Source organism: Larimichthys crocea, unplaced genomic scaffold (genome assembly GCF_000972845.2).
Source record: "Larimichthys crocea isolate SSNF unplaced genomic scaffold, L_crocea_2.0 scaffold172, whole genome shotgun sequence".
NCBI classification, from domain to species: domain Eukaryota; kingdom Metazoa; phylum Chordata; class Actinopteri; family Sciaenidae; genus Larimichthys; species Larimichthys crocea.
The window spans coordinates 249,325-267,577 of record NW_020852345.1 but is presented as its reverse complement, the minus strand read 5'-3'; the positions used below and the strand labels follow the sequence as shown (position 1 = coordinate 267,577).

At 42.2% G+C, this 18,253-nt stretch overlaps 1 protein-coding gene across 2 annotated transcripts in view; it reads left to right on the top strand.

The window, feature by feature from the left end:
* The first annotated feature begins 7,710 nt into the window (after positions 1-7,710).
* Positions 7,711-18,253, top strand: part of bcl11ba (BCL11 transcription factor B a) — a 43,941-nt gene continuing 33,398 nt past the window's right edge. For both annotated transcript variants that reach the window (XM_019263046.2, XM_010752043.3), the window contains exons 1-2: positions 7,711-8,772; positions 16,130-16,594. In XM_019263046.2, coding sequence (XP_019118591.1) covers positions 8,718-8,772; positions 16,130-16,594 — 520 coding nt within the window. In that variant the 5' untranslated portion in view covers positions 7,711-8,717. The remainder of the gene's footprint in view (positions 8,773-16,129; positions 16,595-18,253) is intronic.

Here is an 18,253-nt window from a genome sequence, read left to right as displayed (position 1 = left end):
AATACAGCATAAGACATCAGAGGCTCCTGAACACTTTCTTCCCTCTTGACTTCACCATTGACCTTTGACTTCAGCAATTTCTAAGAACATGGAGCTGGTGGGTTGCATACTGTAACTTTGTGCTGTGGTTGGTTTTGACTCCATTTTCAAGGGGCCTGCCTTGATATAAAAAACATATTCCAGTGAAATGTGAAACATTTCAGGAGAGAAATAGTCAATGCAGGAACAGAATCTGGATTCAGATTTGATCAGCACTGCCTAGTTTGATCCGAGGTCGTGAGCCTGGTGTGTTGAGCTCGACGGGCTCACTTAGAATGATTTGTCAAACACAATCTTCATTTTAATCTAAATAGGACCATAGTTTCCTCATAAACTACTTAGCTTTTTGTGTTGCAGCCAATGGAGCTGTCCCCTGCTGGACATTAGAAAGAATTCAGATAATTCCACGTTGGCTCCACTTTTCAGACCTGGAAGCTCTGTCCACTAATCATACCACCAATGAGCTGGACATACCTGTACAACTGAACCTCACAACTAGCTAGGCGTGGTCCATAAACCTTTACAGCTGTTAAACAAACAGTTGCATATTCATGTCTGAAAGGGGATCTTGCGCCTGCAATAACTTTTCTTCCTTTTTCAGCAGAAACAAGTAGTGAACACAACCATGATCAATATCACCTTCATCCGGCCAGTGATGCAGTTTACACCTGACCACATGAAACTTCCTGATGTGTTTGTGTTCCCATAGAGGACCACAGATCCCTGTTATAACATGAAAAACAATTATTAGAATGACAGCAAACATCTATCAAAGTTCAGAGGCCTTAAGAGACCAGACAGAAGTCAAGACAACTGCACCATTCAGTTACATCAGGATGAATCAGTTTCAAATGCAGCATATAGGAACATGTACTTACCTATTAAAATGTGGAATATGATTATTTCTTACCACTTCCTACTACCTCATCAGGGTCACAATGAGAAGTTCACCACAGGACACAGAGAAAGAACCATTCACATCTAAGGGCAATTTTGAAACACTAATTCATGTTAAAGTGCATGTCTTTGGACTGTGGGTACCCTGTGAGAACCCACACAGACACAGGAAAGTCCACAGGTTCAAACCAGCAACCTTCTTGCTGTGAGACCACAGTGCTAACCACTGCACCACCATGTTAGTACAACACATGCAGGGTGAGACGTAAACAAAAAACCATCATAAATGTGCAGCGTTACCCTGGAAATTACTATGTGGCACCTAACTATGACTATTACAGACAGGTCACGCCAGGACCCATTCTACTCTGCCTCTGACTGCCTTCAATGGAATATCAGAGTCAGACTATTTCACATTTTACCTGATGTAATGTCACATCTTGATATTTGAAGGAGAACTTCTTACTTTTGTTTGTTTAAATCAAATAATCACAACAACAGTGTGAACTGAGGGACCTCTGAATTCTGACTTTAAATGTAGTCCTGAAACTCATGCTGAATCATAGAGTTGGGGTGTGGGACTTAGACTGTTCATGTCCACCATGATGACAGAGTGACCAGAGGGGGGCAGCGGAGATCAGTTAACCGAGGAGAGCTACCCAGATAGCCATGGCCAAGAGACAGAAGGAGACAGACAGACAATTTGTACATAGAGCAAATAGTCGTCACTGTCATCTGAGTCCTGCTATAGCTCATGATCCCTGTCCCCCTCCATACCATGAAGCCCCTTTGAATTGAACTGCATGAAGTGACAGAGAGAGAAGCCTGCAGAGTGCGTACTGCACCCTACCCTGAGGGAACCTGAAGCAGCTCCACTTCTAGAAACCTAACACATATTGATTAATCTCCATATGTTTTTTTACCACAGTACATTTGTCTACACAGACATTACACAATATGAATATGTGACATCATGTCCATACAACTACCTAAAGAAAGAGGTTTTAGAGTTGATTCAAAACTCTTGATGGTTTTTCTGTTTGCATTGTTCCATCAGATTTCAAATATTCCAGATGTCTTCACTCTGCTGTGTGTGAGTCTCTTTAGAAACTTCAGGATCTCCACTAGAACACATACAGTGTGTTTCTGTTTCTGTGTATTCACCATGGTTCACCTGTAATTTGATGTTCTTTAGTACAACTTTAACGGGAAATGAACTGACTAACCAAAGGTTTAGCATGGTCTGCAGCCGGACAGCTAAACAATGAGCTGAAACTCTGATCAGATTTAGATGTCACTGACATCATCAGTCAAACATTATTATAAAATATCAATAAATAATTTTCTGCAATAAAATACATAAAATAATATGTCACATCTGAAACTAAGATATGCTTGGACATGAATACATCATGTATACAGTTTACAGAAATCTGTCTGGTCTGTCTGTCTTCCTCTTCTTCTCTCCCTCTGTCCTTCCTTTCTTCCCTCCTTCCCCCTCTCTCTCTCTCATATGTCATGGTGATGGATAGTCTGGGCTCCATCTCTTGCCGCCCCGACTTCGGAGTCTGCCACGATTCAGCCTGATAAAAGCTGAACATCGGTGAGCATTGGCTCTGTGTGTGTGTGTTGCACATGTCACAGTTCCTTTTTTCAGCAGCGCTGTGTGTCTCACCTTGACTTCATCTCACCGTTGTGTGTTTATCTGTGTGCATTAGCTCACTTTATTCAAGCTAAATCATTGATGATGCTTTATGTTTTCATAAACTGAACCCTAAAATCCTAAAGTGCAGGTACACACATTAAACTGTGCTCTTCTTCAATGGAATCTGCAGGTATTTCATTTCAGTTTTCTCTAGAAAATCCCTCCCATCAGTCTGCTTCTTTTGTTCTTCAGCTTCTATAGGTTTATATGTTCAGTTTGGGCCTGTTCATAGCCGTTGGTCTGCTATCATCATTAATCAGCCTTGTTAAGTATCAGAAAATGGGAGTAGACTTATATAGATATTTAGTGTATTGTTTTTTGTCCACAAAAGGACAGCATGTGGAGCGAGACAGTCAAAAGCCATGTCAGCACACGGAAAGAAAAAGGACATGAGAGTTTCTTAAAAACAAAAGCGTGGACTTGGCTCACCACTGCTGGCTTTAAGATGAGCGTCTGAGGATGGAGCTAATTGTGGTGAATACAGAGCTTTGGCAGTGCTGGGGTCCTCCATCAGATGCCAGCATTTGCGTGTGTGTTCTGGGCCATGCATTCCCTCACTCGTTTGTTTGCTCAATCTCCCCATTCCTCCAGGGACTCTGGAGGAAGTAGGCCTGCCGTCCGGCTGCCAAGCAAACCTGATTTAGTCACATTCGGCTGCCATTTCTCTTCAGCAAGACAATTGTGTTTGGCCTTGTGACTGGTGGCCGGTGGTGGGCTGTTTCCATGCTTCGGGGTGACTGGTGCCGCTGGACAACCTGCTTTAGATCTTGTTTAGCCTGCAGGCATGACATGGCTCCTCAGTGTTTTAGCTGTTTGTGTTGAAGGGGTGGACTGATGTATCTTCCAATTCAAAGTTCAGAGTTCTGCTCTTCATGTTAAATTTAACGATGATGAGCTCTACATATCCACTGTCAATTTTGGCAATGATGAGGTGAGATTGTAACCCGCTTTGCAAAGGTGGCCAAAAGTAAAGCTGCTTCCATCTGAAGTGATTTTAGAATAATTCTATCAGCAGATAAAATGTGTTTGGTCACAAAGTTGGTCTGTCAGACTGAGTGGATGGTGGTGGATTTTAATGCTTTCTGCCTCTGAAAAGTGATGAATAAGATGAATTTGGTCACAGCAGATGAACACTGGAAACATTATCACATTTTAAAGCTGTTGTGGCTAATGTGTTGATTTCGGCAAATAAAAGTAGCTTTAATAAAATCAGACACATCGATTCACCTGACCACAGGCTGCTCTACAACATGCTGATGTGTTCAAAAATAGACGGAATGTATCATCATCATAACATGTAAAGCAGAAAACTCACTGTGCACATAAGTCCTGTTTTATCTCCCAGCATGCATCTGAATTATGGAAGACGAAATAACAGAGTAATAATGTTCTTAAGTATCACTGTGCCTGGCTTATAAAGATGACAAATATTCTCAGATTTTATGTTTTTAAAACAAACAAATGATTTCATTGGTTTTAATTACTTTTTTTCTCAAAATCCAAATTTCAGAACATGTTTTAATTTTAGTAAGAGCATTTAGTGAAATTTCACTTTCAGGCAGAGCTGTATATAACACAAGGGCTGGTCTGCTCTATAGTCTCTAATTGAATGCAAAGTTAATTAGGACGCTATGCTCTGAGTTGAGAACACATCCTTTTTTCTTGTTTCCTCTCTCTGCCTCATTATATGAGACTCTGAATAATGACCAACATATACATTAACCACTGCTATAATTGTGGTGGAATTAATTATTCTGAAAATAAATCTCTTTGAAATGAGAATAGGAAGAAAAAAAAAGAGTATGCGAGATTAAAAGGTCTTGAAGTGAGAGCGCACACGTGTTTGTGTGTAGGATTGTGTGTGTGTTGGTAATGAGAGCTCAGTGCTGCTGCTAACTTGCTCTAAATAAATCTATGATTAGCATTTTCCCTTTAAAGGGAATAATTTCAACTTTGATATTCATAATTGTGCTTAAGGGCTGCTGTGCTCCTCCACTAGCCCTCAAACGTTCGCTCTTTAACCCATGCAGAGACTATCATAGCAGCGCTTTATTTACTTACTTCATTCAGAACCTGTAATAATGACTCACTGAGTACTATTTTTAATAAACCATTACACACCCAAAGAGAAGCTTATTCCATGTATATAAAAGGTTGAAACCAGCCTACTGCAGAGAACACACAGTACAACAGACAAGTGATCAATCATCTGTAACACACACACACGCACACACACTGGAATCCACTGCCACTGTCTCCGAGGGGCTAGTTATTTGCATGTGGCGGTGGCTGACCAATAGAGGGTGGTGTTGCATTGCAGGTCTGAGCACAGAGGGTCATTTTGAGCTGCAGAGCCAGCACAGAGCTCATCACATCAACACCTTCCTCTTTGATCTGTTTTTCATCACTGATGAAAAAAAAAAGAAAGAAAAGACAATGACTCCTTTAATAGATGATGCTGACATTAGGACTCGATGGCGACTGCTAAAGTCATCTGTCAGCTGCTTATTGATAAACTCGGGTGGTTTAAATGTAAGAAAGCTGTAAACTTGAAATTATGTGTCTCTTTATTTTTGACCCATTTCATATGTACATTTTAAATAATGTATTTAATTTAATATGCACATTTAAAAACCTTTAGCACATGATTATGTTGTAAATATACCTAAAGATATTAATTTCCTTTGTTCTGAAGAAACAATCTCATCACAAGGTCAACTGTATAGCTGTTGTGGAGCTTTTGACCACATCACATGATCTTCATCACCTACAAATATTGTAATCAAGGTCAAGAATGAACAGAGAGGCAAAACGCCAAACAAAAGGTGATGAGGTCAAGACTGAACTCGAGCCACAGTGGATAAGGTTTCACTTACTCATTTGTTCTCCCACAAATTTCATTTCTATCTTAACATGTCTTTAAAGCAGAAAACTCACTCAGTCCTGTTTTATCTCCCAGCATGCATCTGAACACATACAAATCAATATTAGCAGTTTAGTAGTTAACAGTTGTTGGAAAAGTGATCTCAAAACTCTAAAGGACGTCCCACGTCCCACTAATTAAAACTTAACCGCCCAGCCGAGGCGATGCGGCGATAGCAGGGGGAGGGGAAAAAGGCTTATTTAGCATTAACATAAAAACAAACAGCCGTATATATATGTACATGCAAATGAAGGAAGGGCAAAAGCAGGATGCCGGGAGCTATTCACCATAACTCACACTGATGGCCTTTAAGTGAGAAATCGCCTCTAAAGAATGTCCAATAAGAAAGAGGGAATGATGCACCTGTCGCCCATCTGACTAATTAGCCAATCAGGTTGCAAGGACGAAGGGCACATCCGGGTGGTGAAGTTGGCACTTTGCACAGAATGCACTCGTGATTCTTCCACAGTGAGGTTTCAGGAGGCCGTGGTGATTTTAAGATGCTCCAAACGGGAAAAAACACAACTTCAAACCATGAAAACATTTTCAGCTGATAACTTGACCGTGTGTGTGTGTGTATGTGTGTGTGTGTGTGGACAGCATCCTCTTCTTTCTCTTTGTCCATCCAGTAATCACTAGAGGAAGATTTAATCCAAAAACAAACAAACCAAAAAAACAGTGTCTCCTTAAAAATGACAATGATTTACATTTCAGCATAATGCTCTCTGTCGGCTCTCATTGTGACAAAATGCCGCGTGTATCCCTCCCAAATGAAAGTGGGTGTTCTGTTATGCATGCGACAAAGACATTTAGACGAACCTGCCATCCTCTCCTTTTTCTTGTAAATGAGCATGGGAAATCTATTTATGTCCTCCCACAGTATACTGGTGAAAGAAGGAGAGGCTTTGGCTTATTGGGGGAAAAAAGCCGGAGCAGCAGAGATGAACCCCGTGAAGATATATTGAAAGAAGAAGAAGAAGAAGGATGGAGGAGAGAAGCAGCGGGACTCGAGGCAATGCAGGAAAAGTAGCGAGAAGTCCAAACACAAAGCCGGGCGGATGAGGGATGAGGAAAGGCGTTCTCGCCGGATGATCTGCCGCTCTGACAACACCTGGCCCAGGAACAAACTAGAGGCTTGTCGAGATGCGAGGTAGGGAGGGATAAAGAGAACCCTGAGGCCTACACCCCCCTCCCTCCTTTTTTTCTGCGAGCCATGGGGTTGAGGATAGAGATGGAGCGACCACGATGAGACACATACGTGCAGATGAAGAAGAAAAAAAAGTGTGTTTTTGGAATGTGATAGCAGTTGATCCAGTTCACACTCAGCGCTGTGCGGATGAAGAGTTTGGCAGCTGGCGCTTATAGTCAAGGCTGACTGGCCACTGGTTCAAACTGCGCTTTAACCCCCCCCCCCCCCCGCCCACTCTCTCGGGGGGAACTCTCGCTCTCCCGCTCTCTATCTCCGTCGCTCCTCCTCTCACTCACACACACACACACACACACACACACACACAAAGACAACATTTTATGTTCCTCCAAGTCACCAAATTTGACTTTAATCAGAGCTCCGAACTCCACCTCGCTCTCTTTTAAACCGTGGAGGCAGCCAGCTACCATAGGCCCGCAAATTAACACACACTTAATGTGCAGGTATGTGCACACACACACACACACACACACACACACACACACACACACACACACACACACACACACACACACACACACTGTGCCAACCAGGACGCAACATTACCACATATGACTTACTAATTAATATGATCAAACTATTCAGATTGGAGCTGTGTGTATTCATCAACCTACAAGCTCTGTTCACACAGATTATTATTAAATTATTTGCATGTGAATTAATGGCAGTGAAATGTGTGTGATAAATCTGTGCACATATCGAGGCCACGCTGAGGCGTCTGTGAGAGTGTGTTGATCCAAACACAGACTGTCCAGTTAAAGTCATAAATAATTCATAATAATTATGAAGCAGCGATATCTTTTATATGACAGCTCTGTATACATGATTCGAAAGTTTAAATGTTCAATGTTGAGTTCAATAATATTTCATTATCTGATACATGTATGCTGTCCAGACTAGAAGCGTCTTAAATGTGTTAAGTGTCCAGCAGGTACGGAAGCTCTTCAGGTCACAGTGTAAGAGAACACACCCCGCTCCATGTGACGGGACTCGGGCGGAGATGACTTGAGCGACTCTGACCACTGCTGCCGTGCGCGTCGCACGCGCGAGTGTGTGCGATGTTGTGAGAGTGGTGTGTGTGTGTCGGTGTGTGTGAAAGCCACCACTAGTCGCCCCCAGTGCTCTTCAGTCTCCACTCTCCCTTCTCACCGCAGACTGAACGTCACGTCCGCACTTGAACTTGAGTTTTCTCCCATAGAAGCCAGAGAGCCGCACACAGCCACACAGAGCCCGGGGATGCGGGACTCAGCAGCTAGCACAAAGAGGAAAGAGGGTAGCAGTCTATCCTCAAACCAGCACTGGGCTTTGACTCAGAGTTAAAGTCTAACCTGCCCGCCTGGTTGGCGCTGCCAGTGCAGCAGAGGAAGTGCCCACCACTTGGCGACAGCTCGAGAAGTGCCAAGAAGAAATTTGGATTCCTATTTTACGCACTTTGGCGTAATTTCACCTGCTTTGTACGGACACGGACGCAAAGTGGCCGCAGAGTGGACACAGGTAGTGACTGACCATCAGGAGGTGACCGCCGACCTCCAGCCACTTGCCGCCTCTCTTCTCCACTCCTCTCCTTTCTTCACTCTCCTCTGACAGATGGTGTGAAAGCGGCGAAAGACAGAGCCGGACTACCCCCTCCCATACCACCACCACCACGACTGAAGAAGGAAGGTGCGCTTTGGCACCCAGCTCCGACCGAGCGCTCGGCCATCCAGCGCTGCGCCACGGCAGGTCACAGCAGAGCGCAGGAGTCGCTGCCCACTGGAGGGAGATCCGTCACGCAGGGGTCAGTTCAGCGACGGCCACATTAGGGGCCAGTGCAGAGCGGTCAGTTTGGGGTGGCCAGCGAGCGACCGGTTTTGAGGCCAGTCAATATACAGGAGCAGCAGCAGGAGGAGGAGAGCCGACCCTTCCAGCGCAGCTCTTCGGGCGATGCCAGTGTAAATGCCACGGCGATGTCCCGACGCAAGCAGGGGAACCCGCAGCACCTGTCCCAGAGAGAAATAACGCGTAAGTATACCCACAAAAATCCACACCATCACAGCAGAGCAGCTTCTCTCTTTTCTCTGTTTCTCTGAGGAAGTTAAGTGGATTTTATTTCACTGGAAGATCGGCGCTTAAAAATCAACATTTTCAGACTTGGAGCAAAAAGTTTGTCGAAGTGGCTCCTGAAGGCCATTTTTCCCTCTTCGGATTTACTGACAAAATTAGTTATAAGGCCCAAATCTGTTGATGAGATTATTAGTGTTTATTAGAAAGCCGCTGTTATTCGAGCAGATTTACAGACAGAAAAGTCAGCTCGCACACAGCTCGGCACTTTATTCAGACGTGACTTCTTTATTCTTGAATTCAGTTCTGATGAGCGCTGTGATCAGGAAGAATTTTACTCTTTATTTTTAATAATAGAAAAAAATAAAATAGTCTCCTGAAATCTATTTAATTATCCGACATGGTTCTTTCCCGGTGAACATGCTGAACAGCAGCTCTGTTCTGTTCATCACACAAACACACACACACACACACACACACACAAAAAAGAACTCTAAATTGTAGTATTTAATTGTAATAAATTATTTCCCATCTTTTATTTCAAGAAAAAGCTCAGCCTTGATTTAACGACACAAAGTATCCACGTGATTATTTGACAACAAATGACAAACAAATCATACACATCATTTTCTTTAAAGCAGACACGGAGCCTGAACACAGACACTTTCTTTCTTCCTTTCTTTGTTTCTTTCTTTTTTGCACTTTACTCTTTACGCTCAGACATATGCATGCCTCTCTGCTGTGTTTCTGCTGCATTTAAAGCTCTGATCCCGGTTCTAATATTAATGTTAGATTTTGATTATTTAATGCACGCTTTGGCAGTGAATAATTCCAGGGTTTCCCTCACGGCACTTTTATGCAGAGTACAATAAGTGACGACATTTACGAGCAAAATCCGCTCAAATGAAGCAGTGTAAAGAGTGTAGAGGTTTCAGTTCGGAAATTAAAAGAAAATATTTATTTTCCAAAGAATAAATGAGCTTTTTTATTTTGACACAATCTAGAGGAGAAACAGCTCAAATGATTTAAAGAGGAAACGCAGCGCTGCCACTTCTTATTTCAGATAAACATTTGACTCTTTGCCGCTGAAAACTTCTCAGCAGTAAAAATGATTTTTCTGGCTTCAGATCAGTTTTTCAGCTGATGTGTGTGCAGCTTGCAGGCTGACAGCAGCAGCAGCAGCAGACCTCCAAGTTCATCTACTGAGATCAAAATATCAAATCAGTTATTAATCTGTTATTGATTTACAGATGTGATAAATTAATTTAATTATACTTTGGACAGGTTACGTTATACTGCTCTTTTCTGTGGTTATTTTGCTGAGACTTGTCTAGTGTAAAACCTGCAGGTAAAATCAGTGACACCTCTGTGTACCAGTGTGAGCTGTGTTCACAGTACTTACAGTACGTCTGTACACTGAGTGTCGTGCCCAAGTTTGGGGCCTCGCTGCCTGGCTGTTTGGAGTTTCGTCCTCTGCTGTGATGCCTGGCCACACTGCGCGGTCACACACACCTAAAGACACTGCATGTGGCTGAGATATCAAATCATCTACTGACAAAAAGAGATTTGATTTCTCAACAGAGCTACAACTTGTGTGTGGCAACTCATACGCAGGGTTGTAATGTGTACTTGGTTAACCCGTGGGTCATATTGCGAGCCCTACATGCTTTGCTGTGACATCAGCTTCGACAGCAAAGAGCCCAGTATGTATTTGAACAGATAAACAGACAGTTAGACAGACAGACAGACAGTCATAAGGTGGACAGACAAGAGAAGATGGAGGCCAATAAATGAGCTTTGTATTGTAACAAAGCTGCTTCACCTGTGTGTGTCCACAGAGCAGGTCGGACCTGTCTGTCTGTCTGATTTATCACCATCACTGCAGCTCGCTGCTGTACATTTCATAATTTATGTGTAAGAGATGCTTGCTGATTTAGTATGCCTAAGTACACACACACACACACACACACACACACACACACACACACACACACACACACACACACATATTTATATATGGATGTAGGCTTGCATGGACATGAACTCATACATTCACCCATATATGCAAATGAACGAGTGAATCCCCCTCCCCCAAATCCACATAATACTTCAGGAGCTGTCAAATCATAAAATGCGTCTGACCTGTGTTTCAAGCTGAGCATTTTCAATTTGAATTTGACAACAGAGGCTTTCTTCTTTGTCTTCCACTTTTTTCCTGAACAAGAGAAAGTGTTGGGAAGGTGAGACAGATTTTTTGGAGGTTAAATCTCTGATTTTTTAAAGGCCTGAGTCGTAAACCAAAATTCTTGCACTCATTGCTGAAAATACCTGGATAGCTTCCTTACAGAGAGGTGAAGCGTTTATCTGCTTCCCTTTGTAGCTTTTTTTGTGTGAACAGATTTAAAAAGAGAAATCGCTAAGGGATCATGATTTTGACCAAAAATCTACTATTCATGAATATTTCATAATGTTTCATTGTCCTCTTCTGTAATAAGTCAAATCCAGCAGAGCACATCTCATCTCATTCACACTAAATGCCTGCAACATTCAAATGAAACAATTTGTGCTGAGTGTGAAATCTTTACAAGAATCTGGTGCATTTTCTGGGAATACATAGGAAAGATTAATGAGTGGAAATGTATATATTTTTTATTTGTCAGGTAGGTCCGGCAGATTTTGGCGTCGCAACACAAAGACAGTTTACACCCAAAGGTGCAGACGTGCCTTCTGCTTCTCATTTACTGCAAATAACCCCAGCGTTCCTCTGAGAGGCTGATTTAGTGTGAAGAGACGCAAACAAGACGACAGTTTTCATTGTAGCCACAAACACACACACACACCAGAGGAGAGAGGGAAAGAGAGAGAGAGGGCTGTGTGTCAATTGCAGTCAACCACTTGAGATGCATGTTTCCCTTTGGCATGTCAAATAGCCGTGCACCCTGCTGGGGCTAAGTCTTTGTTAGAGAGAGAGAGAGAGAGAGAGAGAGAGAGAGAGTACTAGCTCCTCTTCTAAGCAGTGAAGCATTGTGTAGATGAGGTGTTTTTAAATGCCATGAATGAAACACAGTTCTTCACCGGGTCTTATGTCACGGATGATATTTCATTATTTGAACCAAATGTCCTCTATATGGGGACTGCACTGCTGAAGTTTGAACAGGTTGCTTCACTCAAATGAACCAAACATATTTACTCGTCATGACACTTTTCACTGAAACCAATGTTCACTATAAAAAGTGAAGGCAGTGAGGTAACATTGTGGTAACATTAAGGTAACATTAGGCAACAGTGAGGTGATACCGTCTCTGTCAGAGCATTGAGAAATGTCAGTATTTCATGTTGTTGGTTTGTGAAGAAGTGGCTGAAGAAATGATCATTTCAATGTCAGATTTTTTTATTTACCTCAACAAAAATGTTTTTTATTATAAATCGATGCCACATAAAGTGTGCCTTTTTATAGTGTGTGTGTGTGTGTGTGTGTGTGTGTGGTTGTGTCTATGAGCAGGACGAGCGCTTCCAGTTCCCAGAGCATGCCTCAACTCATTTTGTTGATCAACAGGCTGTACACACTCTCCTACAACTGATACTACAGTATACACACACACACACACACACACACACACACACACACACACACCCTACTATAGCCTGCATACCAGAGTGCTGGTTTTCTCAGATGAGGCTTGGGAAGCTGTCTGTCTGTCTGTCTGTCTGTCTGTCTGTCTGTCTGTCTGTCTGTCTCTCTCTCTCTCTCTCTCTCTCTCCCCCTCTCCCTGCTAGGGGGAGCTCTCAGGCTGTCAGTGCTGCACTCGGTCTGCCAATGAGAGAGGCAGTAGAGTGTGAATGTGTGTGTGTTTGTGTGTGTGTTAATCAGATGACATCAGTTCTAAAAGACCACATTCACCTCTTAACTATCAACACCTGCACACTGTGTACTTTGCTGTATGTCTCTCTGTCACACTTTTATTTACACTATGGACTGTAAATTCATGACAGTGGCTGACTGACATCTATCACATTTAGTACGAGTGTGTGTGTGTGTGTGTGTGTGTGTGTGTGAGTAAACTCTGCAAATGATGAAGTGAAATTTTTCTATTATATATTATTTTATCTAATTGTCAATGTTATTTATTATTCAGGCAAAAATGACTTCCATGTGAAGTTCAGAAAGTTGTATTGTGTGTTTCTTACTTTGGGAATGAAGCACTGTAGGATGTGACCACAGTAAGGACAGGAGTGCTTCTTTTCTCTCACAGCACCGCTCGGGCAGGTGGCTTTGTGTTATCATATGTGAATACAACTGATGCCACAATCAGACTGAAACAAATTGAGAATTGTTTGCACACACTCTGATCCACGTCTGATTGGCTTGACACGTTAATCCTGACGTCGAGCACAACGGGGGATTTACCTCGTGATGAACTTGAATTAGCTTCGAGGTAAACAGGTTTTCATTTGAAATCGGGTCAAATCTGAAAATAGGCTGCGAGTCATATTGCTGGAGCGTTTATACTCAAGCTTTACTCCATTTCTCCTTGAAACTGTAGACATGCTTTTTATGTCTAGTATTTCTGTAGTAGTAGTGGAATTTCTGCTGTAAACTGTAGTTTATGAAATATTTTTTCAGGCATTTTTTATTTTGATAGATGACAGGAAATAAGGAGAACACAAGGAGACGACAAACAACAAGCGAGTGAGCACCATAAACGCAGTGCCCTGGACAAATTGTGAAAGTAACACGTCTGAAATCTTCCAGTAAAGAATGTGAGGTTCCATTTCTTTTTTATAAAGGACACCGGTGAGGGAAGTGTATTCTGTGTTTATGATGCACCTAGTTTAATAAAATGAATGACAAATCAAAAATATGGCAAAGAAGAAATGATGTAGAAGTCACAAAATGGATTTTTGTTTTGATTTTTTTTGTCCAGTCTGTTCCATAAACACCATGTTTCATTCTCTCATAGAAACAGTGATTACTGTCACCACAATGCTTATGAAAATAATTCATAACATACAAACATTATTTCTACAATGACTCCAGATTTTGTCATTTCTCAATCCTGACCTGAACTTCAGATCTGTGTGGTGGCTTTTTCCTTCACACTTCCATCACCACCATCATGTAGGATGCAACCTGTACAGTACTATACTGTGTGTGAGGATTCACTCTGCAGTAGCGTGTGCAGCAACACTGAACAACTCTTCGAAAGCTTTTATTTTGAAGCATTGGATTATTTAGTAGTTGGAAACCAGGAAATAACTATGATACAATATTCAAATCCTAAAAATCATATTTTCCAAATCTGAGGTAGTCAGACAGACGAGCTGCTGGTACCCTGTGTATGTGTGTGTGTGTGTGTGTGTGTGTGTGTGTGTGTGTGTGTATGCTTTAGTGACAGTTATTTACTTTAGCTTTAGCTCAGTGGGCGACAAATGACTGTGATGCTACAAGTCTGTGTGTGTGTGTGTGTGTGTGTGTGTGTGTGTGTGTGCGTGCCAAGAGTGTGTGACCGTTTTGATATGTGTGTCTGAATAAGCTTTGCAGTCTTACCCACAAACCTTTAATCTTGTCTGTCTGTCTGTCTGTCTGTCTGTTTGTCTGTCTGTCTGTCTGTCTCACCTACACACAGAAAAAGATTTTTTTATTGGTTTTATTTGACTGATTTTTTTCACATTCTGGGAACAATTTTCAGCCTTTCATCAGTCAAAATGTGTAAAGTTATGATGCTTAAATCATTAAAAACTGTTGAAGAGAGGAGATCAGAAATATTTGAAAAATAGCTTGCTGCTATCCCATTTTTGCTGTGAATATTATCTGGTGGTGGTGTGGAGAGCCTGAAGGGTGTAGCTGGATTAACGGCACATTTACAATGATATGCGGTAAATAGAGGAAGCCAAACCTCAGAGATGGCAGCCTGCTCACAGAAAACTTCTCCATGATGACAGGAATAGAAAGCAGCACCTTTCTGGCCTTGAGAGGAGCCAAACGTTGTATTTTAGCTTACCTGTTGCAGTCCCCTTGCTACAGATACTGTTAATGCTTTATGAAGAGTGGGGTGTTTTTTTCGGGACGTTCATTTTTAGATGTCCTTTTGATGATTCTGTTCTTCTTTAGCCTCGGTTAACTGAAATCCTATTAGTGCTCTTGCTTTAGTCACAAGCCTTATTAGGTAAATCAGGCCAAAGCGGCTCTTCTACCTTTGCATTTAATATGTTGCATACACACTGTCAGCTTCATCGTCAAGCAGATATTATTGTGAAACCACAACCAAATGAAAAAAAGTTTTTTAAATAGTTTTTTTTTACATATTATAATTGTCATGTGTGTGATGAAGTCGACGTTCAGAGGTCAGTGTTGCTGTGGAGTGTGTTTGTTCCAGGTCAGCTCACTGGCATTATTCTCTCTAATATTTATTACTGGAGAAATACACTCTACTGTACATGGCTGTTCATTTTCATCGCAGAAGACAGATGGCTGCAGCCTGCGGGCCACACACACACACACACACACACACACACACACACACACACACAAATACAAACATGGTACACGATGCATGCAGTACAAACATGCGACACATACATGCAGAGTGAGCGGTACAGTTGGTGAGTGGAGATGTGGGTTGACAGATCGCAGACACTGTGCACCTGCTCACACTCATATGTGCGTCCTGTAGCCGTAGCAACAAAATACACAATAATAATAGAACAGAAAGCTTTATTAAAATAAGAGCATCATCTAGATTTTCGAAGTTTGTTTGTGATGATAATAATGATGATGATGATAACTTAAATAATAATTTGTTAACACTCAGCTCGACTCAACATTGCAGCCTTTTGTTTACATTTGTTACATTAGATTCAGCTTCATGTATGTGAATACTCTGTGTGTCTTTATTTTAAAGCATCAAAAGCAGAAAGGTGGACACATTTGGACAGTGTCTCTTCTTGTTGCACTCAATTGTACACATGAAAATTACAGAAAGTGGCTGTATGGAGATTGAAAAAGGAGAGCTAGAGACACGTGACACACATAAAGTATAAAAGTCAGACTGTGTCTTTTGGAAAGTTACTGTTGGATGAATTTCAGACGTTTTGACGTCAACTGCTGAAAGACTACCACAAACTTCTATCAAAAATATGAAAGTGCTTGTTTAGACTGCAGATTATTGTATCCAGCTTCACTCAGTTTATAAAGCAGCATGATGGTGAATGAACAGAAGAATCCCACTGAACAATGTGAACAAAACACATGTCCAGATTGCAAATGTCCAGCTGTTAAGTCCTCTGACATGTCTTTTCTGCTTTTCTTATTGGACAGCGGAGGTTGAGCATCCAGATGGCCGCCTGCTCTCCGACTCCCTACCCACTCACCCACTCAGCCTGCCCTCCCACCTACCTCCCCACCTGTTGGACTCTAGTCTGGCCCATGCCCTGCCACCTGGTCTACACACTGACCACGACTTGTTGACCTGTGGCCAGTGTCAGATGACCCTCCCGTTGGGTGATATCCTCCTCTTCATTGAGCACAAGAAGAAGCAGTGTCAAACACCGATTTTGGCCAATGGCTGCTTTGACAAGATGGCGGACCGAGGAGGAGGTGGAGGGAGTCCAACTCTGCAGAGCCTTCATCACCACACACAGCGGGGGGAGCTGAGGAAGGTGGTGGAACCGGTGGAAATCGGCATCCAGGTGACACCAGAGGAGGAGGAGGTGGGACGAGGTGAGAGGGGAGAGAGGATGCCCACCAAAGGAATTTGCCCCAAGCAAGAAAACACACCAGCGGGTAGGCACAATGAACACACACCCTTTAAGATAAAAAGATATCAATCTCACGTCTGTACACCAGGAGATGGTGTCAGGACATACATGAGCATAGAAACTGAATTAAACAAACTGGATTCAGTGGATAACAGATGTAGACAGGCTTATTTTAGGAGAACACCAGGCTAGCTGTTTCCCCTGCTGTTCATGCTGAACTAGGCTACCCAACTCTCATGTCCAGATCCACAGTTTGCAGAACGGAGTCAGTAAGCACATTTTAAGGAGGGAGGGAATATTAAGGAGGGAGAGAGGTGTTCTGGACGGTACCAAACCTACAGCTTTTTCATGATAATAAATATAACTGCACCTCCGCAAACATAAAATTTAATTTTTTTTAAGCTTTTGTGGAGGTATCCTGTTGAGACTTTGTCCTCTCCAGAATAAGAGAGATATGAATGAATGAAATGAATCATTAGGGAGTGGGAGAGAGGTAGTGAGGAGAAAGAGGGGTTAGACAGGCACATTACCCACTCAAAGCCCTAAACCCCCTCAAGGACTCAGCTAGTTGAAACAAACTGTGCAAAACGTGACAGCGAGACTCACCCCGACTTTCATGGAGAAATCCAGCCTTAGCCATCTGCTTAAAAAGGTGAAAAGCTCATAAAATTCAAATAAGCACAGGAGGAAAAAACAGAGACAGGGATTATAAAAGAGGCTAGTTTCTCTCCCATTCAGAGGGGTAAAGAAGCAGCTTAGCAGGAGTCAAGACGCTCAAAGAAAGCCAGAAGGGGAGAGCAGAACTAGAGTAGAACTACAACTCCACCGCTCAGTGGTGGATGGCAGTTACTCACCAGCAGGTGCTACAACCCAGGAGCAGCTATATAAGAACGTCTCACAGATGAAGGCATGGAAAAAAAGGACCGTTCTCTACTTAGACATGCAGACAAAATGTGTTTGGGTTGGCTCAGTATTGTAGCCAATAGGTCTGTTTTGATCAGATGGTAAAATGGTAAATCATGATGCTTATCATTCAACATCAAATCAGTGCTGCCTGCTTATCTGCCTCATCAACTCATTCTCATCTATCATTGAAAATGAAAGCTAAAATTATACCTGATTCCTGGTTCAGACAAACACCAGAGTTATTAAACATTTCCGAGCCAAGCCATGTTGATTCATACGGCAGCTTCCAAACACAAAGGGGCTTCAAGCTGCATCAGGAGTAAAAATACAAAATCTAGATGTAAGAAAACAACAAATCCAGTTGTCTTTGATGCAGTACTTTTCGATATTCTGCTGTACCTGGATGGCTGGGAATGATTCAGAGATGAATAAACCCTAACCCAGCCCCAAAGAATGAATAATATTTCAAATACAATGAGCAGAAAATTAAGCTAATTAAAGTAAGGGCTGAAATGAAGTAAAAGAAAGAAAGGAATGCAAGTTGAGGTACACTTCAGTGTCCACAGAGTAAAATACACTGATATCCAGTAGTGTTCTGAATGAGCCCTGACTGCCTGAATAATGACACCATGTTGGATTTTTTTGTGAATGTGGAGATCTGATGTAAAACAATAATTTAAGCAATGATGTGGAATGAAAGCTAGCTGTCCACTAAAACTTTTTTGACTTCTAATGGAACATTAAATGGTTTCTAAGTTCAATATATTCAGTAATATAT